We start from the raw sequence: 25,437 nt of genomic DNA, 5'->3' as shown, positions 1-25,437 counted from the left end.
TATGAGCTGTCCAACTGACATTTCTCCTTTGTCTTTCTGTCCCGCTGGAATACTGAATCTCTGCTGTAGTTCTCTATTTTGCTGTTCTTGGTGATGAGTGTATTGTCTTTTTTTCCTTTTCTTCTTTACTATTGAATTTGTAGTTCTTTTCTTGCTATGCTCCTCCTTTGGTTATTTTTAAATCATAAACTACTGCAATGGTACATCCTTTTGGTAATATATCTAATAAAGATGAACATGAACATTGGGGTAGAGGGGGAAGGGAGAAGGGAGAGGGGTCAAAGAATTGCTGGTCCATAGGAGTGGAGGAGAAGAGAAAGGAGATAGGGAAATACTGGACCATAGGGTTAGAGAAGAGAGAGGGACAGGGAGATGCTGGACCACAAGGTTGTGGCAAGAGGGAGGGAAGGAAAATGTTTTGTATGATGGAACCATTGGGATTCTCAAGGAGATGAATGAGGGGATATAGTGAGTAAAGAGGGTATAGATACAGTAATGGGAAGTGGGTGAAAGAGAAATGAATAGGAATCTAGGGAAGGAGTGAGACAGCTAGGGGGCAAGAGGAAGAGCTGGAAAGTTTATAGGTAAGTGAAATATAGGTGGAGGACTGGAGTTTAAGAGGTTGACATCCGAATGGGCGGGCAGGCAGAAAAGAGAAGAAATGTCAGAGACAGATGTATTGAAGGAATGGAAGAAGATAGAAGGAAATTGGAGAAGAGAAAAATGGACAGCAACCACTGGAAAGGAAGCAGAAAAGAGAGGCTGGGTCCAACATGCTTAAAAAAATAAAACACCCAGACAATAAAAGTAAAAAAGGGTTTCATTTTGAATTTATTAGGTAGAATATGTTAGGTTTAGGAAATGTGCAGCACAAATAACTTTGTATTTTGTTCAGTAGAAGAGGAAATATGTTTGTGTAGAATTCTGTAGTAGCCCCACCTTTTCTGTTTTTCCTCTGGTAGATGTATGAGTGTTTAGGGCTTCATGTATAGTGTTAGGTAGAGTTCATGTTTGAATTGTAAGAATTAATGCAACTGTTTTATTGTAGATTTGTTGCATGTATTTTGAGTTAGAATTTTTTTCAGGTTTTATATTTCTTAGCATATCTGGCAGTGGAAAGATCTATGTTGCTAATACATTCAGATATGAGAATCAGAATTTTTTTCAGTCAATTTATTTATTTATTTAGTGATTTTTATATATCAACTTCCATGGAGAAAATGTGCTAGTTAAGATCTGCACCTGTTGTTGGGGAGAGGATTTGTATGGATGCACAACATGTTTACTTTTTAATTAATAAGATTTGCCATACTGTATCCGACCAAAGGTCCATGAAGGTCATGTATGCAGTGCGTCAAATATGCGAGCATCATCCATCAATTATGTTCTGACTGGAAAGAGGTTGAGAAACACTGGGATAGTATGATCATTTCCTTTCTCTCCTTGCTCCCATCAGAAGATGAGAATCCATAGATTAATGCAACACCCTGACCAGCAGTAATCTTAAATGAGTTCAACTATTGCAAAATAATCTGCACATTTTTCAAAGAATGAACAATCTTTGCCAAATTGGAGTGATCTTAATATAGCCACAGCTGTCAAATTAGTTGCAAGTAATTAAAGCAGGCATAAACCACCAAGGACAATTCATAGGTTGTCTTGATTGGTTTTTGTAGACATCCACAGTGCAAAGATATTTTCTGTATTCAGGTTTAATCTTTAAATCATCTTGCTTCTCTCTCATAATATTGATACAGTTTTGATATAACTATCACATGATCTTTGGGGGAAAAAACAGTCACTAGTTAAATATAATCTGTGAAGAAATAAGATCAGATTTTTCAAACAATCAAAGCCAGCAGGGCCCTATACAAGTTGAAGTGGAAAGGGATGGTATAAAAATCCCTGGTGGTGCATTCCACGTGCATACTCACTGGCTGACATTGTCTTATAATGAAATGGCATTAGTAGTACTGTATTTGTTACTTAGCTATTAATATCAATGAAGAGCCCCAGGATTTAAATGCCCCCCCCCCCTCAAATTGGACTTGCATGTTATTAGTTGGCTGAGAACCAAGGGAGCCAGGTGTCAAATCCTACTGATGCTCCCTGTGAGCTTGGGTAAGTCACTTAACTTTCCAGTGCCTCAAGGATAAGCTTAGATTTTAAGTCCTCCAAGGACAGGGAAGTACCCTACTGTATTTGAATGCATTTGCCTTAAACTGCTACTAAAATGGCATGAACTATAAATCCAGTTCCCTGTCATATCAGTTTTGGGAATGTTTGTTACCTTGATCTATACTGCATTGGTTAAAATAAAACTTATATAATTGCTGTCAGTTTGCTTAGATATTTTAATTGGAAGGGTAAGTCCTGATTGATAACCTATCTTGACTGTGAAGCACAACATTAAAAAATAGTGTATTATAAACAATCTAATGTTTTGGGGGAGGGAGGTTAGCCAAAGGGGTGCTATACAAAATTAATTTACACACTTAAATTGTTTTTGAAAAGTTATGCTTCTAATTTTACAAGGAGTTTACAATACATAGAAAAGATGTTATACCCTTGGTGAGCCTGTAAGTTTTTATTATACATTTCTTCAAAAAATATTTGTTTGACAGCAATGGGGTTGGCAGCACTGGAAATAATGCAAGCTGTACATCGAACATGGACAAATTCAAAAATTCGAATGAATGGGAAGACAAGGCTGATGCAGTGGAGAGATATGTTTGATATTGCTGTAAAATGGAGAAGGTAATTTTATGTGAGCAAAGGAATGCCAAGCCTCCTAGAATGTTTAGTGCCATGGGATCAGACAAATGAATAAAAAGAATTTAAAAAATTCAAACATTGAAAAAAGATCTCCAAGGATCTACTGTCCATATTGTGCAGAATGTCCTTTTCTGGATTTGTTTATAGGAGAACTGAGGATTTCTGATTGAATAAATGAGATACAAATAAAACAGAGAAGGCGACCAGTGGTGCTCAATTTCTTTATTGTAGGCAAGACTCAACACCTATGTGTTTTGGCCGTGACGCCTGCTTCAGGAGTCTTAGTCTCAATACGAAACAGTGTGTCACAACTTTTCTCTTATACTTGAAATGCTTAAATTGACTATCTATTCAACACATGAAACAAGCAAAACAACAAGAGAAAGGTACGTCTGCCATGCAGAGGTAATATGTCAATGTCTCCAGTGTTCAAAAGCACTGGAGACATTGACATATTACTCTGCACGGCGGACATACCTTTCTCTGGTTGTTTTGCTTGTTTCATGTGTTGAATAGATATTCAATTTAAGTATTTCAAGTATAAGAGAAAAGTTGTGACACACTGTTTCGTATTAAGACTAAGACTCCTGAAGCAGACCTTGCGGCTGAAACACGTACGTGTCGAGTCTTGCCTACAATAAAGAAATTGAGCACCACTGGTCGCCTTCTGTTTTCTTTGTGTGTCTACCTTAATAAGGTAGGATCTCCTGTTTGGGTGTGCTTAATAAATGAGTTCACATGATTTTGGGGTAAATGTGATCTTGTCATAAATAGCTGGCCCAAGGGATATCTGACACTTTAGGTGAAGCTTTAGCCTTGCATACTTCACACCTACCAACAATCTGTTGAATTTCTGAACATTAATACCAAGTATTAGTTTGAATAAAAAGTTCTGCATTCATAACAGACAACTCTACAATACCCCCTCCCCCCCAGACAGCAGAGGTAAAACCCCACCAATCCCCCCCTTCCCAATCCAACCAACCAGCATCCCAGCCAAGAGACAGAGAGAAATACAGCTCCCAACTAAAAAATTACATACAAGGTATCGGAATACTGTTCAAAATATCCCCCAATTTATGCCATGTAGCACCTGTAGACCCTACAGTAGCACGGCGTTTCGCCACAGCCATTTCCATTTTACCCAAGGACAGTAAGCGTGTTGTCCAATCAGCGCATTGTCCAATACGAAGGAGCAAGGTTGCTTTTCCAATGACTACTGCGCTAACGAGGCCCTTTACTCGGTTTTATTGAGTGGATGTGGCGGCTCACTCTGATAGCTTGTGCCATTTTGTTTAACAATGATTACTCTTTGTGTTACAAATTTCAATCCTTAAAAAATGCAATCTAAATACCACCAAAGTGCATGTGAATATACGACATTAGATTGCTAGTGAATCACCTTGGGGTTTTCAGAATGCCTGGGTCGCAAGACTCATGCTGGCTGGACTCCTCATTAGTCCCTTTGGTTTATTATTTATCCTGAAAACTAATTATATCTTTCATTTTTTCATTATTTTTGGTATGGTGTTTTTTTTATTTTTTTAATATAAATATATAATTTATTGTTTACTTTCTTATCAGACTGCTAAATACATTCCAATTTATCAAGAACATGTACTTAGCTTGCTTTGCAGTAACACCTCTCCAACGTGATATCTGTTTCAAGACTTTCATCAGGGAGAAGGTGAGCTTGAAAAAAATGCTGCAAGCAAAATAAAACCTTTCGTTGATAACCCAAGCACTAACAGTCATAAAAAGTCACAGAAATATACAGAAAATTGCATTTAAATCACTGCAACTTTGAATTAATTCACTCCTGCTACTAACTCACTCACCAGATAAGCGCTAGCTAGTGACTCGTTGCTGCAAACATAATTGCTGGTATTTGAAAATGGCCGCAGCATCTCTCCTACCATCTTTAAAAGGAGCTGCCCACCAAGTGGGTCAAAACGTGTAAGCTCTGACAGCTGATAGATAACAAAACAGAAAATCCCAAGGTGTGTTTTACAAAGGCTTCCCCCACCCGACAGGGAGATCGCACATTTCGCCAAAGCGCAAAATTAACTAAAATTAAAGAGGAACCCAATAGTTAAAAAGCATAGAAGGGAAGAACTAATCTGTTACTGCCAACCATTCTGCATCTTCATTCAAACCATCGGGGGCAGTCGTGTATGCTTCAAAGATCCATCTTAGTTCCCTGAGTGCAAGTAGCCTGTCAGGTCTTTCTTTACCTGATGTCATTTACTATGTTACTATGTAATGTCACCTCCCTCCCACCCTACATTGATGACATCAATTTTCCTCCAGCGGAGATCTTGTAAATTATGTTGACATAATTGCCAGTGCCTAACTAGCGGGGCATTTTCTTTCAGCGTGTGGACTCTGGATTTATGCTCAATGAGTCTTATTTTGACAGGTCTACATGTGTGCCCTATATAGATTTTATTGCAGGGGCACTGGACCATGTAAATAATTCCCACACTGTTACAGTTGGAATTGTTATGTGCGTGGTACAGTGTTTCTCAACTTGATCCTGGAGTACCTCCTTGCCAGTTAGGTTTTCAGAATATCCACATTGAATTTGCATAAACTTGATTTGCATACACTGTCTCTATTACATGCAAATTTCTTTCATGCATATTCATTGTGGATATCTTGAAAATCTGACTGGCAAGGGGGTATTCCAAGACCGAGTTGAGAAACACTGCCTTAGTATGTCTGATGTTGGAAATGCTTGTGGAGGACCGTGGGAACTAATCAGGAGTTTACTACTTGAGATTTGCAAGGTTCTGTGAAGTTCAGTTTATACATTTACATATCATTCTCAGTATATAGTACATATCCCATTAGGATACTAGGTTTGAGACTGTCCTTCAAAATGTCTGAGGCACAATACATTCCCTTTCTTCCTCTCTCCTTTCCATCATTGCCCATTTTTATAGCTTTGGGTTATGTTCCCTGTTATCTGTTTAAAAATAAGAGGCATTTAGAACTCCTCTACAAAAGTATTTCATTGCTTGTTAGTATTTGCTGTTATCTTAACAACACTTACATTGAGAGTTCTCCTTGCCTTCTGCAATATTGATCTAGTCTTAGACAAAGCAAAGTTACTTACCTGTAGCAGGTGTTTTTGAAAGTAGGCAAGCAAATTTTGCTTTCTGGATACTGCTTTGAACCTTTTTCACCAAGATTATTTTTGATTAAATGGAAGAACAATTTAGAGGAATAACCAATCAAAATATTTTCGCAATTACAGATTGAAAGATAGTATTAAGGTGAAGCCTTAAGAACAGACAACTTGAAATTTTGAAAATTATAGAATATGACAGTCTGTAAAACATCTAAGGCTTTTAATTTGCATTGCTTGTAACATACTTTATTTTACAGGATATCTGATCCAGACCAACCTGTTTTGTGGTTAGACCAGATGCCAGTTCAGAGTCTTAGTAGGGGCTTTAATAACCACATTAATCTAATCAGGTATGTAAATAAAAGCTTAACAGTTGTTGTGTGGGTTTTGAAATGCATAACTGAATTTTTTTTTTTTAAATAGCAATATTAGGCATCGGGCAATATTTGGTAGAAATTCCAACTATATGGAGAGGGTTACATAACCTCCATCAATGATAAACTAAAATAAACAACCATGGGGTAAAACATCTTCATATAGCTTTGGAAGTCAATAGAACAATTGATTTAGTCATTTTCCATATATTGTGTTTGAACTGCTAGTTGGAGGTGTTGGCACCAGTGTCATAGGAACATAAGAACATAAGAAGTTGCCTCCGCTAAGGCAGACCAGAGGTCCATCTCGCCCAGCGGTCCGCTCCCGCGGTGGCCCATCAGGCCCATTGCCTGAGCAATGGTCCCAGACTATCCCTATAACCTACCGCTACTCCTATCTGTACCCCTCAATTCCTTTATCCTCTAGGAACCTATCCAAACCTTCTTTGAAGCCTTGTAACGTGTTCCGGCCTATCACAGCCTCCGGAAGCGCGTTCCATGTATCCACCACCCTCTGGGTGAAAAAGAACTGTCGATTTTAAATTCCCTAGCCTTTGACTTCTGATAAATGTAACCTGAGATTATTCGTGTTAGGAACTAAAGGAGTTGAGGGAGACACTTCAGAAGAAGAAGCAAGTGTGGGTTTCTCAGGTACTACATAGACTTCATCTACCAAACTAATAAGTTTTTTTATTGACAGAACTTAATTGGAAAGGTTAAGGAGAACTAGCCTGCTGATCCTTTGACAGATCTGTGTAGATGCCTTACAAGCTCCAAAAGGAAGCTTATTTTGGTGCAGTGCAAGAATTAAGAATAACAGTGAGCTGTAAATGTAAAGGACTGAGATCACACTTGGTGGACCCTTGCTTAAAAGTGATGTTCATTCCTGTTGTAATTTTCAAGTTGTTGAAAAGTTGGGTATGTGCAGCTTACTGTATGGAAATTTAATGTGTGGATTTACAATGTCATTCATTTAACTTACCCAAATGTGTATTTTAAACCTCTTGGATTCCTTTTTTATTATATTCAAATGCAACATGGTTTAGAATCTGTTTCTAACTCACTGAGTGAATAAAAGCCTATTGAAAACTGTATAATAAGTCGAAATTAAACATAGATTACTACTGTTCTAGACAAAATTTTGCTTTTTACTGTATACTGCACCATTTTGACAGAAAATATTTTTGTTAAATTCTTTGTGGTGGTTAGCTGTAACCAATTACCTATTTAACTGAATTGATAACTAACAGGCTTTTATTTTTGTTTACAGAGGCCAAGTTGTAAATGTGCGCTACCTAAAATATTTTGAGAAAATTCTTCATTTTGTCAAGGAGAGAATCCTAGTTTATCAAGGGTAATTTCTTAAAGTTCATGTATTTTCCAAAAAGAATCCTTTCAGAGTTAGAACATATTAGAGGATGGGGTTCCAGAATTTGTCCTTTACCTCTTAGATGCACCTTTCCTTGGTTTGATGTCCTTGGCAAGTCTGAGAATTTGCTTCTTCTAACTGTATTTATAGTTTTAGTGAATATTGGCTATTGCCAAATTTCTCAATAAAGGAGGAAATAGTGAATAAGTGTGTAAATCGTAGTGTGATACTCTTGAATTTAAAAAAAAAAAAAAAAAAAAAAAAATATATATATATATATATATATATATATATATATGGAAAAGCAGTGCTCACACTGCAGGTTTGGACTTTTGCATAGTTGATTAGGTTGATGAAAGGTCAGAGAACTGTTGAGTCCAGTCTTTCAATTGCATAGCTCTTACAAAATACTCTCCATTGTAATCCATGGAAAAGCAAATTAATAATAAAAGAAAACAATATTTCTACAGCATGAAAAGAATTAATTCATTATCTAAACAAAGCAATCTTATTAAAATCATTATTTCAGCATTTGGGTAGCACCCTAACTTAGGGCATTATACACCAAATTTCAGCGAAATAAGAAATGCTGTACTGGGTCAAACCAATAAGCCATTAAGTACAGCATCATGTCAAATAGGAAAGTCCATTTTATGATGCTCATTATCAGAAGTAGTATGTAGCACAAAAAGAAGTACAAGGGGCCTTCAAGTTCTGAGCAGTCAAAATTCTGTTTTATTGAAGGATCTGACACGGGTTGTGTTTTGGCGTACTCAATACAATCCACACGAAAAATCAGTGAAGATAGAAATAGCCAGACAAGTTAATGCCAAATATTGATGCGCTCAACAAACTGTATCCTTGGTATGGCTGCAATGAAAATACATGCATGCGTGCTTTTATCTGAGAGTAAAACAGAATGCATGCATGTATTTTCATTGCAGCCATACCAAGGATACTGTTTGTTGAGCGCATCAATATTTGGCATTAACTTGTGTGGCTATTTCTATCTTCACTGATTTTACGTGTGGATTGCATTGAATGACCTCTGTTTGCTGAGCACGTCAATATTTGGTGTTAATTTGTCTGGTTATTTCTGTCTTCATTGATTTTACATGTGGATTGTTTTGAACAATTCCTGATGCAGGTGGGTATGCCGAAACACGATCCATGTCAGGTCCTTCAATAAAATAGAATTTTGACTGCTTGGAACTTGAAGGCCCCTTGTGTGTGTGTTTGTACTTTGACTCCCTCTCCATATTGATTGATAGAAGTGGTATGTAGACATACTTGCAGGTAATCTTTTATAAATTCAACTATATAATTACCTTTGATCACAGTGTGGTGGCAGATTCCATTTTTGCAGTAACTGAACAAAATCCTTTCCAAAATTCTTAAATATGCCACTAATTTAGTTTCATAGAACACCACCAAGCCTTAGTACTAATAAAAGCACACATAATTATTTCCTAGCAATGTATTTTTTGAGGACAAGCAAGACATCATATTTATACATGTGGGTACCGTCGCCACAGAGCCCTGTCACAGAGATGCTCCCCAGTGTTCCTTTTTTCCAAAAGCTTTTGGTAGCATCTGCTCTTCCCGCCCATCATCAACTTGCAAGACCAAGATACCGTATTTTTTGCTCCATAAGACGCACCTGACCATAAGACGCACCCTAGATTTAGAGTAGGAAAACAAGAAAAAAAAACCCATTCTGAACCAAATTGTGTACTAATATATACCAGGCTCTTCACCCAGTCCCCTCACTCCCTACAAGGCTCTGTATCCAATCCCACACTCCTCTACTAACCCCCCTCCCCTACTAGTTGTAATGCAATTTTTTCCTTTCATTTTTCATATACACATAGCACATATAAATTCTCAAAACTGACACATTTCGATCACTAAATTGAAAATAAAATCATTTTTCCTACCTTTGTTGTCTGCTGATTTATTTATTTGAAATGATTTTTATTAAACAATTCAACAAGACAAGTGTAGGAACAAATGCGTCAAGTTATAGAATGAGCCAACATTCCCAAATCCCAAACCCACCCGAGCCTCCCCCCCCCTCATCCCTCCCCATCCCACCCCACCCGGGCGGCAACAGCGGATATTGACAGGATATGAGAGAACCTAAAGCAGTAAAGTGGTAGTCAGTTCAATCAGTCCATAGTTGTTGTTGAATGGGTGTGACGAATGTTAAACTAAACAGGTACCAGCAGTGTCGGAACAGCCTGCCCTTTTTGGTGTGCAGATCAACAATGTCCCTTCTTTCCAACAGCATTTGTTGTAGCATAAGTGAACGCCATTGTTGCAGGGAAGGAGGTTGAGGCGAAAGCCACTGTGTCAAAATGCATTTCCTGCCCATGAGTACAGTCTTTCGGAGAAAGGCCGCACATCCTGGTCTTGGTGGATGAAATCGAAGTTGTGCAGTAAGAAGAAAACTGGGATGCAGTCTCCATGAGCAGTCCCATAGTGCGGCCAACGTGGATATTAAGGACAACCAGAATGCAGACACCAGAGGGCATGTCCAAAACATGTGTCCAAAGGATGCCATGGGAGAGGAGCATTTTCCACAACCAGAGGATGTACCAATCCCCATTATCAGAGCCCTCTTAGGCGGGTAGTATGCTCGCAGCAAAAATTTGTAATTACGTTCTTTCTCCGATGAAGACAGGGTAGGATCACGTCCCACGCGAAGTCCCCTTCGCAGCATATCATCAGAGATTGGTACCTGCAGGTCGGCCGACCATTTCTGGGCAAGAGAGACAAAGTCCAACTCTCCTGACAGGTCTTGCAAGAATTTATGGTAAAATTTCAAAGGTACAAGGTCGTGTGCCGTGAGGTCAAGGGCTTCTCGGAAGCTAGATTGAACCACGTCTCTCAACAGTGTAGGAGTCAAAGTCTGTATGTAGTGGCTCAGTTGTCTATGAGCAAACCAGTCCCCAGTTACAAAGGTAAATTCCCTCTGTAAGTCAGTAAGTGGGGTCGGAGTACCCGCAGCCTGCACCGTCTGGAACAAGTAGTGAAGGCCCTGAGAAGTCCAGCGGTCGAAGACAGCAGAGTCCATGCCAGGTGAGAATGCTCCGTTGCCCGCCACAGGAAGATAAGGCGTAATTTCAGATGAAGTTTTCAGTAACCTACATAGTTTTTTCCAAGCTGTTCGCATCACCTGCAAAAAAGGATGACTGTGTAGAGAAGGCAAGTCAGGTAACTGTCGAACATGTAATAGAAAACTGAAGTGATACGGTCTGAACTCAAAACATTCATTCTCAGGCTGGGAAAACCAGGAGGTATTACAAAACCAATCGTGTAGGTGTCTAAATTGACATGCAAGGGCAAATCGGGAAATATCCAGTAAGCCCATCCCCCCCCGATGTCTAGGCAGCATCAACTTGGACAAAGCTATCCTAGCCCGCCGTCCCTGCCATAAGTAAGCGGAGAGGTGTGAGTTGAGCCGTGCCAAGTGTCTAGGTGTAAGCAGAATGGGCAACATTTGCATAAGGTAAAGCCATTGTGGTAAGAGCATCATATTGTACAATGCAATACGGCCCGAAAGTGACAAAGGGAGTTTCCTCCAACCCGTGAGAGTTGACAGAGTGCGCTGAAATAAGGGTGAGACGTTAAGGGAATACAACCTGTCCAGGTCCTGAGGGATCACTACCCCCAAATAAGTCAGTTGAGATGTAGCCCATTGTAAGGGAAACCCTCCCTGCCACCCCAGACGCACCCCAGGTGAGGTGGGCAACACTATGGACTTCTGCTTATTAAGCACCAGACCTGAATAAAGATTAAATTCATCCAGAAGTTCCAGTGCTCGAGGCAATGAGCGGTGCGGATCACCCAAAGTAAGCAGAAGGTCATCCGCGAATGCCAGCACCCTCAGCTGAGAGGAGCCCTCAGGTAACCCCACTAGTTCATCGTCCCTCTGCAGTGTGCGTAGTAAGGGATCCAGGTATAAAAGAAAAAGGAGGGGCGATAACGGGCATCCCTGACGAGTCCCTCTGCCCACCTCAAAAAAGGAAGAGCGTACTCCGTTAACCAAAACCGATGCCCTGGGTCTCAAATAGAGCGATCTAATCAATGCCAGGTAACTATCAGGGAATCCCATATAATGCAGCACCTGAAAAAGGTAATGCCAGTGAACTTTATCAAAGGCCTTAGCCGCGTCTAACCCAACCAACAACCCTGGGATGTGGGCCCGCTGGGCTCGAGAAAAGGCCAGTAGAACCCGGCGTACATTAATTACCGATTGACGAGCGCGGACAAAGCCCACCTGCTCCGGCACAATCACTGCGGGGAGCAGGTGGGCCAGCCTTTCCGCCAAAATGTGGGCCAAGATTTTCAGGTCCACATTCAGCAGTGATATCGGGCGATATGATTCAATATCCGTCGGTGGCTTAGAGGGTTTTGGGATCAAAGTTATCAAAGCATCGTTTGCATACCGCGGGAGGGCGCCGGAGTAAAAATTTAAAAGGGTCCCCCCTAGTTCGGGCGCCAAGATCTTATAAAACTCTGGGGAATAGCCGTCCGGGCCCGGAGCCGTACACGATTTCAGAGTCTTAATCGCCTGTAGAACTTCCGGTAGCTGCAAGGGTCTATCCAACCGAGATACTTGAACCGCCGATAATTTGGGCATCCCCGCGTCCTCTAAGTAATCCCCCACGTCCGGGCCTGTGTAGGGACCAGGTGACGTATAGAAATCTGCAAAATAATTTTGAAAACAAGTGGAAATATCGTCCGCGGAGGTCAGTATTTTCCCCGACTTCTCCTTCAACATAGCTATATATCGGGATCCCTTCCAACTCTTGGCGACAGAAGCTAACAACTTCCCGGTTTTATTGCCATATTTATAAAATTGATATTTGCGGAAGAATAGTAATTTCTTGGTACGCTCATGAATGAGAGAGTTTAGCTCCGCCAAAACGGCGGAATATGCCTCCCTAGTAGTCGGAGAAGGGGAGTGTAGTAATTCCCTTTTCAAGTGGGTAGATTGTTTCTCCAGTAACACTATACGACGGGCAATTCTCCGAGTCCTAGCAGCCACATAAGCAATCACCTCCCCGCGGAGGACCGCCTTGGCAGCGTCCCAAAATAATATGGGCTGATTTAAATGTTGAGCATTAAAGGAACTGTATTCCTCCCATTTCCCAGAAAGAAATTCCCTGAAGTGAGGATCAGAATGCAAGTAAGAGGGAAATCTCCAGCCCGACCCAAGACCCACCGGTCCCCCCACTGCTACATCTAGCCAAATCATATGATGATCAGAAATTTCAAGGGGGCCTATGGTTGCCTCCGATACCCAAGCAAATTTGTGTTCAGAGATCAATGTGTAATCAATTCTAGAAAATGTTCCATGTGCCCTGGATTGGTGCGTATAATCTCTGTCAGTAGGGTGAAGCAACCGCCAGGGATCCACCAGCCCCAATGTCCGACACAGATAAGGAACACCCTTTGTCTGTCTCGTCGTCGTGGGCCCCAACCCTCCAGAGCGATCCACACCAGGATCCAGAACCTGATTCAAATCGCCCGCTAATATCAGCGGGTCACCGGAAAACTGTAAACATATATTAACCAGATTTTGGAAGAAGGCGTGTTGGTATCCATTAGGGCCATATCCCACTAGTAACCAGAACGACCCGCCCGGACTAGTCACCCTCACCAATAAATACCGACCATCAGTGTCACGCCTCAGGACCTGGACAGAACAAGGTAAACCTTTTCTGATCAATATAGCCACCCCCGCCCTCTTCCCCGAGGAGGATGCATAATAGAGGTCCCCAACCCAACCTCTCTTCAGTTTTTGGTGTTCAGTGTCAGTAAGTCTAGTTTCCTGGAGGCAGGCTATGTCAACTGAGTGATGTTTCAACTGTGACAAAATCTTTGTTCGCTTGGCAGGCGAGGTAATACCTGACACATTCCAGGAAAGTATACGAAAATTCCTATCACCCATAATTCTCCCCACCACTCAAGTCAGAATACAGAAACCATCCCAGAAGGAGAGTCCAGGGGCGCCCTATTCTCCCCACCACTCAAGTCAGAATACAGAAACCATCCCAGAAGGAGAGTCCAGGGGCGCCCAGCCTCACCCCAAGACTGCACAAACACACTCCATTCATACCATGCACAATTTCCCAAAGAATACAGCAACCCAAAAGAATACTGATAAAAGAACACAATCTGCCCTATAAGTACCGCTGTTGCCACCCAGGAATATCCCTCCCCCCAAAACCCCCCAACATTTCTCACTACTTCCAACATGTGGAAGAAAAGAAAGGAGGCACGAAAGATGTCTCTCCCAGGGCCACCCCAGTCTGCAAGAGAATAAATTCAAAAAGTTATCAACACCAGGTCTCCCTATAAGAAAACATATGAACAGCAACAGTCAAATCACCCAATTCAGTGCCAGAAAAGGCACGAGCCCCAATGTCAAACCTGTCCTGAATCAGGCTTTTTAAGCAAGGCAATAAATGCAGCAGCCGCCTCAGAGGATTGGAATGATTTCCAGACCCCATTGTTAAGGATCCGCAGTTGAGCCGGATAATTGAACTGAAATCTGACTTTGAGCTCAGACAGTTGTGTGCAGAGTGCATAAAACGGTCGCCTCCGTTCCTGTAAGGCCAGGGAAAAATCTTGGCTGATTCTGATCAAAGTGCCATCATATTTCAAGGCATCTCGTTTACTTCTGTAAAGTTGTAACAGTTCCACCTTATGGCGAAAATTGAGCACTTTCATGATGACAACACGTGGCCGGGCCTCCAAGTCAGGGCGCCGGCCCAGGCGGTGTGCCCGTTCAATGCGAAGAGGCCCCAGCGATGGGTGCAAGGGTAATTCCTCCCTCAGCCACTTTTCAAGGACCTCCAACAGGTCACGGTCAGAGATCGTTTCAGGGATTCCCAGCAAGCGCAGGTTCGAGCGTCTCGAACGATTTTCCAAATCGTCCAGTTTCTCCGCCTGCGCCCGAACCTGCGCCCGCAACTCCCCCAAATCTGCGTCCCGGGTCGATGCTGAATCTTCCAGGGTGGAGACTCGTTGCTCCAGCTCGTTCGTGCGAGCCGCTGCCGCCGCCAACAAGGCTTCCACGTTAGAGATCTGCGCCGTTAGTAGTTCTAACTTAGGCCCCAGTACCTGCGCCAGCGCGTCCTTGATGTCGCTCAGTGCGGTCTCGGTGAGATTCGAGACCGCCGCCGCGGGGCTCGTCGCCATTTTGTTTGCCCCAGGCCGCGCTCGATCTCGCTCTTTTCGCGCTGATTTGGGTTGCATAGGCGTTGCCGATCTGGTAATATAGCGGTCCATACACCGGAACCGAGCTCAGAGGCAAAGGCGTTGCGGGAGATGCAGCGAAAATTCGGCGGTTATTGGCCAGCAAGTAAGGCAGCCCCGGTTTAATTTGTTTCTGGTTGGACTTCCTTCTGACTGTGCATCCAACATTTCTTTCACAATTCAGCCTCATCCCCTTTGGGTCCAGGTCTCTATCTCTCTCTTTCATTTGCTTACAACCCCCCATCCCATCCCCTTGTCCAGCATTTGTTCTCCTTTCTTCCGGGTCTTTCTCTGCTTCTGTCTCTCTCCTTCCTTTCTCCCTCCCTGGTCCAGAATCTTTCCACCTCTCTGCAGTCTCTTTCTCTCTCTCTTCCCTCTATACACCCCAATTCCAACATCTGCCCCCCTCTCTTCTGTCTCCCTTTTGTTTCAGGTTTCTCCCTCTCTATCATCCTTTTGCTAACATTTTGAGTGTGTTTCCCCTCTCTACCCTCTAGTCCAGCATCTGTCTTGCCTTCAAGTCTGTTTTCCCCTCCTCAAGGTCCTTTGGAAACCACCTCTCACTCTCACCCCCACCCCCCCCTACCCACCCCCCGGTGTCCAGATTCAGTGTCCCGCCGGAGCCCTTGTGACGGACAGGGCCTTACCTCCAAAATGCTTCCTGACCCAGCGAGAGAGGTCGTGTTCCACGCTGTGACCACCGCTGACCTAATTATGGCAGCCTGCAGAGTGGACATAGCAGGCTGCCATTGGCCTCTGAAGCACGTTGCTTCTGCCACGGTCCCACCTCTCCTCTGATGTCAGAGGCGGGACCGCGGCAGAGACAATGTGCTTTGGAGGCCAATGGCAACCTGCTAAGTTCGCTCTGCAGGCTGCCATAATTAGGTCAGTGGCGGTCACAGCATGGAAGACGATCTCTCTCGCTGGATCAGGAAGCAGCTTGGAGGTAAGGCCCTGCCCGTCGCGCGTGCAGGACGCTGGATCTGGACACTGCGGGTGAGAGTGAGAGGAGGCTTCCAAAGGACCTTGAGACAGCCAAGTGCTCACCAACACTAGGGAGAGCTGTATCGGGTGCGGGCATTTAAAAAGGTACATTGGTGTGGGGGTGGGGTGCATAAGACGCACTGACATTTCCACCCACTTTTGGGTGGAAAAAAGTGCATCTTATGGAGCGAAAAATAGGTAGTCGTCTTTCTTCTACAAAGCACAGATAACATGTTTTTTATTCTTCCCTTAGCTCATACCATTTTATCTTTAGTATTTCAGCAACTTGGACTTCTTTGTCCTATTTTCAGCTATTTTCTTGTGCTCTTATTGCCTGGGACCTGCCAATCTCTTCCTAACTTTCATTTTTGGGGAAACGGACCACATCTGCTCTTCTCCACTCCCAACTCTAGGGAAGCAGAGAAGGTCAGCCAGCAGAGCTGCCAGAACTTCCCTAAATTCCTTCAGTATCCTTGGATGTATGCCATGTGGTGCCACTGCTTTGTCCACCTTCAGTTGAGATAGCTCTTCATGAACACAGTCTTCTGAAAATTGTTCGGGGTCTACCACACCTCTATTCCTATTTGTATTTTTTTGTGGCAGTCTTGCTCCTGACCCTTCAACTGTGATTAAAGTACAGAAATATTTAAAAAATTCTGTCTTATTTTACCAGCTTCTGCATCTTTCTTCCCTTCACCTTTGAGTCTTACAATGTCACTTTTGTATTTCTTCCTATCACTAATTTATCTAAAAATAAATAATCTTGTCCTTCAATTTTACCACATTGGTTATTTTTTCTTTCATGTGCAGCTTTGCTTTCCTAACTTCTCAGTTTTTACAAATATTATCACCTGTATTCTTCTTTCTGTGATCTCTTGTAATTTTTGAAGGCTAACTTTTAATTCTTACCATTTCAACTGCTACTTTTGAGAACCAAAGCAGCTTTCTTTTCCTCTTACTTTCCAGTCACATTAACCACTCTTACCACATTCTCTGGCAATGCATCCCAGAGCTCCTATTGGCTTTAAAAGTATTTCCCTGTAACTTCATTGAATGTTCCCTAGTCTTTGTAATTTTTGATGGAGTAAAGAATTGATCCACTTGTACCCATGCTACAAAACTCAGGATTTTGTAGACTTCAGTCATATCTCCCCTCAGCTGTATCTTTTCCAAACTGAAGAACCCTAACCTCTTTAGTCTTTCCTTATATGAGAGGAGTTCCATCCCCTTTATCATCTTGGTCATTCCTCTTTGATTCTTTTTTAGTTCTGCTATATCTTTTTTGAGATAAGACCATTTATGGGTCACCTCATTTGTTGGAGGTCGTTGCGGGAGGGCCACCAGTGGGGGATTAAAAATTATTATTATTATTATTTTTGATGGGACAGATATTGTGTGTGTAATATATGCAAAATATCTGTGCCATTAAAAAAAAAAAAAGGCAGAAGCTCTGACAGCAGTGATAGGAGGCTGCTTCCCCTGTCACTACTGTTAGGGCTTTACACATGTCTTAATCGCTCACTGAGCGACTGAGTCGGTGGATTTGCATGCAAATGATTTGCACCTCCGTGCAAACCATTTGCATGCAAACGTAATAGTGAATCAATCGCTGTTGGAAAATTAGCCAGAGAATCGGCTAACAGCGATTGAGTCACTATTGTTAGAGAATCTAGCCCTTTATCGGGTGCCGACTGCATGCCTCCCCCCCTCAAAAAAAAGGAGTAAGGAGCTGTAGGGTTCCCATCCAGTCTGCCCATCCACAGCATCTACTATCTCCTCTCCCTAAGAGATCCCTCCACGTGTTTGTCCAACACTTTATTGAATTCAGACAGCCTTTGTCTCCACCACCTCTACTGGAGATAGAGAGTTGCGCGGAGACAGAAATCCCACCCATCTCCACCCGTCCCCACCAGGATCCTCTCCGTTCCCACCCGTCCCCGCCAGGATCCTCTCCGTCCCCACCAGGATCCTCTCCGTCTCCACCCATCCCCGCAAGGAATTACCTCCATCCCTGCCTGTCCCCATAAAAAGCAGCAATTACTTCTGACAGGATCATCAATTTCACAATTTCTTTTGCTGTTTTCCTTGTGGAATCTCTTTAGTGGAACCCTTTTTATGTTTTCTGTTCAGGTAATTAACTTATAAACCCCCTCTTTTACTAAGGCTGATTTGTCCATTATATTATATGGACGAACCTGCTTCCAAAGCCTTTCATCTCCGTGGGAGTCCCGTTGGCTAGAGGGGGGTTCCTGTGGGCCAGAGGGGGGGTCCCCGTGGGAGTCCCATGGGCTATGGGGGGATTCCCACGGGACCCCTGGGATTCCCGCGATCCCTGTTCCCGTGCAGACCTCTACCGGGAGACTATTCCATGAATCTACCACCCTTTCTGTAAAAAAGTATTTCCTTAGACTACTCCTGAGCCTATCACCTCTCAACTTCTTCCTATGCCCTCTCATTCCGGAGCTTCCTCTCAAAGAGACTCGCCTCACGTGCGTTTATGCCAGGTAGTTATTTAAACATCTCTATCATATCTATTTATTTATTTATTCATTTTTATAGCCCATCCTCCCCAGGAGCCCAGAACGGGTTACAAGGATACATACACAAAGTTTTCAGGAACAGAGATACGTACATTACAGAGAACATAAGAACATAAGCAGTGCCTCCGCCGGGTCAGACCATAGGTCCATCCTGCCCGGCAGTCCGCTCCCGCGGCGGCCCAAACAGGTCACGACTTGTCAGAATCACCAGAAGGGGCTCCCTAGCCACCTTGGTTTCTCATTGAAGTCCTATCTTCCCATCGTAGTCCTAACCCTCCGGTCTTGCACATGCACGACCTGTTGGGTTTCTATACTTATTACCTGGTTAGCTTTCTATACCTGTGTTACATCCCAGCACCTCTCTCAGTATCCCACGATCCCTTTATCCCTCAGGAATCCGTCCAATCCCTGTTTGAATCCCTGTACCGTACTCTGCCTGATCACTTCCTCCGGTAGCGCATTCCAAGTGTCCACGACCCTTTGGGTGAAAAAAAACTTCCTTGCATTTGTTTTGAACCTATCTCCCTTCAGTTTCTCCGAATGCCCCCTCGTACTTGTTGTCCCCTTCAGTCTGAAGAATCTGTCCCTATCCACCCTCTCTATGCCCCTCATGATCTTGAAGGTCTCTATCATATCTCCCCTGAGCCTCCTTTTTTCCAGAGAGAAGAGCCCCAGCCTATCCAACCTCTCGGTGTATGGGCAGTGTTTCATCCAGCCCTTTTACCAGTTTCGTTGCTCTCCTTTGGACTCTCTCAAGTACCGCCATGTCCTTCTTGAGGTGTGGCGACCAATACTGAACGTAGTATTCCAGATGTGGACGCACCATCGCTCGATACAATGGCATGATGACTTCCCGCGTCCTGGTTGTTATGCCCCTCTTTATGATGCCCAGCATCCTGTTGGCTTTTTTCGAGGCTGCTGCGCACTGTGCAGATGGCTTCAGTGATGCATCCACCAGCACACCCAAGTCTCTCTCAAGTCTGCTGTCTCCCAACAATGCCCCCCCCAATTTGTAGTTGAACAACGGGTTCTTTTTCCCTATATGCATGACCTTGCATTTTTCCACGTTAAAGCGCATTTGCCATTTGTTTGCCCAGTCTTCCAGCTTGTCCAGGTCCCTTTGCAGGTCCTCACACTCCTCCCTGGACCTAACTCTACCGCACAGTTTGGTATCGTCTGCAAATTTTATAACCTCACACTTTGCCTCCTTTTCCAGGTCATTGATAAATATGTTGAAGAGTAACGGCCCCAGCACCGATCCCTGTAGCACACCGCTCGTGACTCCCCGCCAGTCAGAATATTGGCCCTTCACTCCGACCCTCTGCAGTCTACCCGACAACCAGTGCTTGATCCATCTGTGCACATCCCCTCCCACCCCGTGGTCCCACAGCTTCCTAAGCAGCCTTTCATGTGGCACCTTGTCGAAAGCCTTTTGAAAATCGAGATAAATGATGTCTATGGGTTCCCCATTGTCCACCCGACTGCTTATTCCCTCAAAGAAGTACAGAAGGTTCGTTAGGCACGACCTTCCCTTACAGAATCCGTGCTGGCTTGTTCTCAGTAGGCCATTCCTCTCGATGTGCTCGCAATGCCGTCCTTGATCATAGCTTCCACCATCTTCCCTATAATTGAAGTTAGGCTCACCGGCCTGTAGTTCCCGGGGTCACCCCTCGATCCCTTCTTGAAGATAGGTGTGACATTCGCCAATTTCCAGTCCTCTGGTACCTCACCAGTTTTCAAGGATAGGTTGCAAACATGCTGGATTGTGCCCGCTATTTCTTTTCTTAGTTCCTTCAGAACCCTTGGGTGGATCCCTCCGGGCCCGGTGATTTACCGCATTTTAACCTGTCTATCTGTTTGAGGACATCCTCCTTACTTACCTCTATGTGCTCCAATTTTTCGGCCTGTTCCCCACTCATGAGCTCCTCTGAGTCCGGTATATTAGATGTCTTCGCTCGTGAAAACCGACAAGAAGAACGTGTTCAACCTCTCAGCTACCTCTTTATCCTCCTTAATCACTCCCTTCCTATCCCCATCGTCCAACGGCCCCACCTCCTCTCTCGCTGGTCTCTTCCCCTTTACGTAACTGAAGAATGCCTTGAAGTTTTTCGCCTCCCTGGCCAGCCCCTCTTCGTATTCCCCTTTCGCTTTTCTAACCTCTTGGTGGCATTCCTTTTGGCATTTCCTGTGCGCCTGGTGATTTTCCTCCGTTGGGTCCTTTTTCCATCTCCGGAAGGATACTTTTTTGTCATTTATTGCCCTCTTTACTTCAGTTGACATCCAAACCGGGTCCTTTGATCGCTTGTTCTTGCAGCCTTTCCTGAAACTGGGGACGTACATTCTTTGTGCTTCCTGCAGGGTGTTCCTGAATAGGGTCCAGGCGCTTCCTACAGTCTCTATCCTAAAGATGTTTCTGAGCTTCCTCCCCACCATTTTCCTCATAGCAACATAGTTCCCTTTACTGAAGTTGAGCGCAGTTGTTGCGGTCCTCCTTACTATGGGTGTCCCCCTTTCTAATGTGAATCTGATCGCGTTGTGATCACTGTTGCCTAGTGGTCCTCCCACTTCTACCCCTCTTGCAGGCCCCCCTAATCCGTTTAGGATGAGGTCAAGAGTAGCACCCCGTCGCGTCGGTTCTTTGACTAGTTGCTCCATGAAGCAGTCCCTCACAGCTTCTACAAATCCTGTTTCCCTAGTGCAGTTGGAGTGACCCGTACTCCAGTCTATTCCTGGGTAGTTGAAGTCCCCCATCACTGTTACACTTCCAGTCCTGCATTCCTGTCTCAATTCCGCTTCCAAGTCGTGTCCGACTCCTTCTGGCGTACCAGGTGGGCGATAGTACAGCCCCAGTTTTATGCCTGCACCCTTGTTTGCCGGCAATTTGACCCATAGCGATTCCAGCCCCTCTGCCTTCGTTGCCATATCCATCCTGACCGAGTGGATAGAGACCTTTATATATAGTGCTATGCCTCCCCCCTTCTTGTGGGTCCTGTCCCTCCTGTAGAGTTTGTACCCAGGCAGCGCCACATCCCATTGATTTTCCTCTGTCCACCAGGTTTCTGCAATTCCAATTATATCTAGGTCCTCCCCCTTGGCCACGACTTCTAGTTCACCCATCTTGGCCATGAGGCTTCTTGCATTTGCGTATAAGCACCGCAGGTCCCGTAGGTCCCGTCGTTTTTCCTCCACCTCTGCATTTACCTGGGCCGCCTGCCCTTGGATTTCTGGCAGTTCTCCCGTTCCCTGTGCTTCTGCTTTGCCCTCAGCCTTTACCCTCTTAGCTTTCAGCTTCCCCACATTCCCGCCACCCCACTTCCCCGCTTTTCCTCTGGGTTTTCTAGCCCTACCGGCCCCCTCCTGGGCTATCATCCCTTGAGCCTCTGTTTGATCCCCCTCGCCTTGTGGTACCTCTATATTGCCCTCAGCTTTCGCCCTCGTGCCACCCAGTCCCCCTGTGTCTCCATGCCTCTTAGTCTTCCCCAGCAAGCTCTCTTTACCTGATGTTTCCCTCGCTGTCTGATCATAAGATCCTCCGGTCCCTCTGCTTCCTCCCTGCAGTCAGCCCGTTCAGCATCTGTTCTGGATACTGTTGTCCGAAGCGTCAACATCAGATCAGCTGTCGGCTTTCCCCCTCTCCTCAGTTTAAAGCCCTCTCGATCTCCTTCCTCACATTGGCTGCCAGTAGTCTAGTTCCCGCTGTGCTCAGGTGCAGGCCGTCCCGCCGGTAGAGCTTGCTCTTTCCCCAGAAGGACGTCCAGTTCCTCACAAAGTGGAAGCCCTCCTCCTGGCACCATCTCCTCAACCATGCATTCACAGCCTGGAGGTCTGCCTGCCTCTTTGCATCTGCTCTCGGTACAGGCAGGATCTCCGAGAATGCTATCCTCTGTGTGCTCCGCTTCAGCTTTCGTCCCAGGACCCTGAACTGGTCAGTCAGTGTGGCCATGCTGAAGTTCCTCCGGCTCACATCATTCGTTCCGACGTGGATTATTACCGCAGTCTCCTCTGTCTCTGCTCCATCCAGGATCCTCTCGATCCTATCAGTGATGTCTCGTGTCTTGGCCCCTGGGAGACAAGTCACTAGCCGGTCCTCCCTTCCTCCAGCTACGTGACTGTCTACCTCTCTCAAGATCGAGTCTCCCACCACAATAGCAGACTTCCTTTTCCTCAGCAACCTCCTCTGCCTCAGGTCCGTGTCCTTGGTGTAGTGCGGTGTCTCTCCCTCGGGGTCCTGGTGAGTCACGGTCTCCTCCTCTTGCGTGGTTCCTCCGCTAGGTCTTTCCCCGGTGTCGCTTTGTGGATCCTGGGTCTCATCTGCCGACATCCGTCTGTGCAGCTGCTGGTCCCGTTCCTCCACCTTCCTATAGGCCTCCTCGATGAATCTCTCGAGGTCTCTCACCTGGTCCACAATGGGGCCTGCTCCGTCTGTGTTCTGGGTTGACCAGCTCGTCTCCTCTGTGGTGCGCAGTCCCTCCAGTTCCTGGACCCTGACCCTCAATCTGCCGACCTCCATCCTCAGGCTTTCCAGTTCCCGACACCGACTGCATATGTACTCCCGCCTTCCCAAGGGGAGGTAGTCGTACATATTGCACTCTGTGTAGTATACCGGAAAGTACCTCTGGGATCCTGGGTCCTCCATCGCTCTCGTAAAGTGCTGGTGTGCTCCTGCTGATTGGAGCCTGTTATTTTGTTAGCTTCAGAATCCAACTTTCGTCACTGCAGGCGCTTCACAAAGGCGCGCCGAACGGCTGAGCGCCTTTGACGCTGTGCTCTTTTAAATGTTCCTTTTCGGTCAGGGAGGGGGGCGGAGCAGGGCTCCCACGCTGCCTCTCTTCGGGAACAATCTGGATACGCTGTCTCCCGCTGGTGGCCTGAAAGGGGGCCCGGCTGGCTGCTGTGCTCTTTTAGATGTTCCCTTTCGGTCAGGGAGAGGGGCGGAGCAGGGCTCCCACGCTGCCTCTCTTCGGGAACAATCTGGATACGCTGTCTCCCGCTGGTGGCCTGAAAGGGGGCCCGGCTGGCTGCTGTGCTCTTTTAGATGTTCCCTTTCGGTCAGGGAGAGGGGCGGAGCAGGGCTCCCACGCTGCCTCTCTTCGGGAACAATCTGGATACGCTGTCTCCCGCTGGTGGCCTGAAAGGGGGCCCGGCTGGCTGCTGTGCTCTTTTAGATGTTCCCTTTCGGTCAGGGAGAGGGGCGGAGCAGGGCTCCCACGCTGCCTCTCTTCGGGAACAATCTGGATACGCTGTCTCCCGCTGGTGGCCTGAAAGGGGGCTCGGCTGGCTGCTGTGCTCTTTTAGATGTTCCCTTTCGGTCAGGGAGAGGGGCGGAGCAGGGCTCCCACGCTGCCTCTCTTCGGGAACAATCTGGATACGCTGTCTCCTGCTGGTGGCCTGAAAGGGGGCCCGGCTGGCTGCTGTGCTCTTTTAGATGTTCCCTTTCGGTCAGGGAGAGGGGCGGAGCAGGGCTCCCACGCTGCCTCTCTTCGGGAACAATCTGGATACGCTGTCTCCAGCTGGTGGCCTGAAAGGGGGCCCGGCTGGCTGCTGTGCTCTTTTAGATGTTCCCTTTCGGTCAGGGAGAGGGGCGGAGCAGGGCTCCCACGCTGCCTCTCTTCGAGAACAATCTGGATACGCTGTCTCCCGCTGGTGGCCTGAAAGCAATAACATGCTACAGGATCAAAACACAAAGCTATAGAATCAATAATACAATTTATAGATAATGTGTCCAAGAACACATGCTTTGCAGAATCTAAGAAAATAGTCACAAATGGGTATTAACATATCCGCAGTGAACGTTAAAAGAACTGGTTAGCAAGCACAGGTGTTCTGAGGTAAGGTTGAAGCAAGGTATGTCAAAGTTTGAGACCAGAATTGATCCGGTCTATGAAAAGAAGCTCCTTTACTGCTCTCTGGAAGGCCAGTAGGTTATCAATCTCCCCTCTCCAGACTTTCCTCCAAAGTTTACATATTGAGATCTTTAAGTCTGTTCCCATTGGCCATATGATGGCCACTGACCATTTTAGTCCACTGATTCGGGATCTAACTCAGGTTAAGTAGCAGCCAGAAGATGCAAGCAGTTCCTTTTTTGCTATTTTTTAATGCTTATCTGAGGCAGTACGAGTCTTACCACTTTCCAGCTTGCTTGAGGGCTGAGTAAGGTATAGCACTAGCTGCACTGTGAGTACTGAGCATCGGGGGCACATCGAGGGGTTCTCTTAATTCCCAGTTTTGGGGGTTTCTGTGGCATGTTTTTGCATTCCTCACTTTCAAAAACACCTTTCCTGTGATTTTTGGCATTTTTATCTTTATGCCTTTTGCCGTTTTTTTGCACCCTCATGCAGCCATGGCAGCCATATTGGGTTTTTGGTCCCATTTTAAAAGCCTCTGTTTGCCTCGAAAACTGCTTGATATTGTTCAAAATTTTGAAATATGGACTTCTCAGGGCATTTGACATCTGGATGAATACCAGATTTGTGCTGGATGAGCACATGAGGAGTGTCCATGTTCCACGGGCAGGGGGATGGGTTCCCTGCAGTTGGCCCCCTTGGCCATTCTAAAGCCAGGTTCCCAGTCTCTTGAGCCATGATAGTGACTCGTCTTCTTCATTAAAGCACAGGACCTTCGGCAGTGAGCAGGGACAGAGGGAGCCAGGGAAGTCCTCACCGAATATTACCTCTGCTTTTGTTTGGTTGATGTTTAAAGCATATATTAGCTATCAGGGTCCATCTGGTTCTGCTTCTGTATCTCAAGGGGTTCACTTCCTTTTCAAAAAATTGGCCAAAAAATGGGGGTCCCGGTTTATATTCAAGCCAATACACCCTCCTTCCGAAATTATTGCAGGCCGCCGCAAGGCTCTACACCCCGTTTCCCTCTCTGTCCTAACCTCATACCTCTACCACCGATCCCCGGTGGAGGTGCAGCAGGCAGGAGCGAACTTGCCAAGTTCCTGCCCTGCTATTAACAGGCTTCTGTGATGTCTTCGGCCACGCTGAGAAG

The 25,437-nt window shown here is 45.3% G+C and overlaps 1 protein-coding gene across 5 annotated transcripts in view; it reads left to right on the top strand.

The window, feature by feature from the left end:
• Positions 1-25,437, top strand: part of TTC13 (tetratricopeptide repeat domain 13) — a 290,777-nt gene that overhangs the window by 173,771 nt on the left and 91,569 nt on the right. For all 5 annotated transcript variants that reach the window (XR_004538644.1, XM_033935670.1, XM_033935673.1 and 2 more), the window contains 3 exons: positions 2,625-2,757; positions 6,166-6,258; positions 7,553-7,636. Coding sequence is in view for 4 of the 5 variants with exons in the window: in XM_033935670.1 (XP_033791561.1) it covers positions 2,625-2,757; positions 6,166-6,258; positions 7,553-7,636 (310 nt within the window). In the remaining variant the exon portion in view is untranslated. The remainder of the gene's footprint in view (positions 1-2,624; positions 2,758-6,165; positions 6,259-7,552; positions 7,637-25,437) is intronic.

Source organism: Geotrypetes seraphini, chromosome 3, assembly GCF_902459505.1.
Source record: "Geotrypetes seraphini chromosome 3, aGeoSer1.1, whole genome shotgun sequence".
NCBI classification, from domain to species: domain Eukaryota; kingdom Metazoa; phylum Chordata; class Amphibia; order Gymnophiona; family Dermophiidae; genus Geotrypetes; species Geotrypetes seraphini.
Note: the sequence above shows the minus strand (reverse complement) of the source record. Positions and strands in the feature narration are given on the sequence as shown.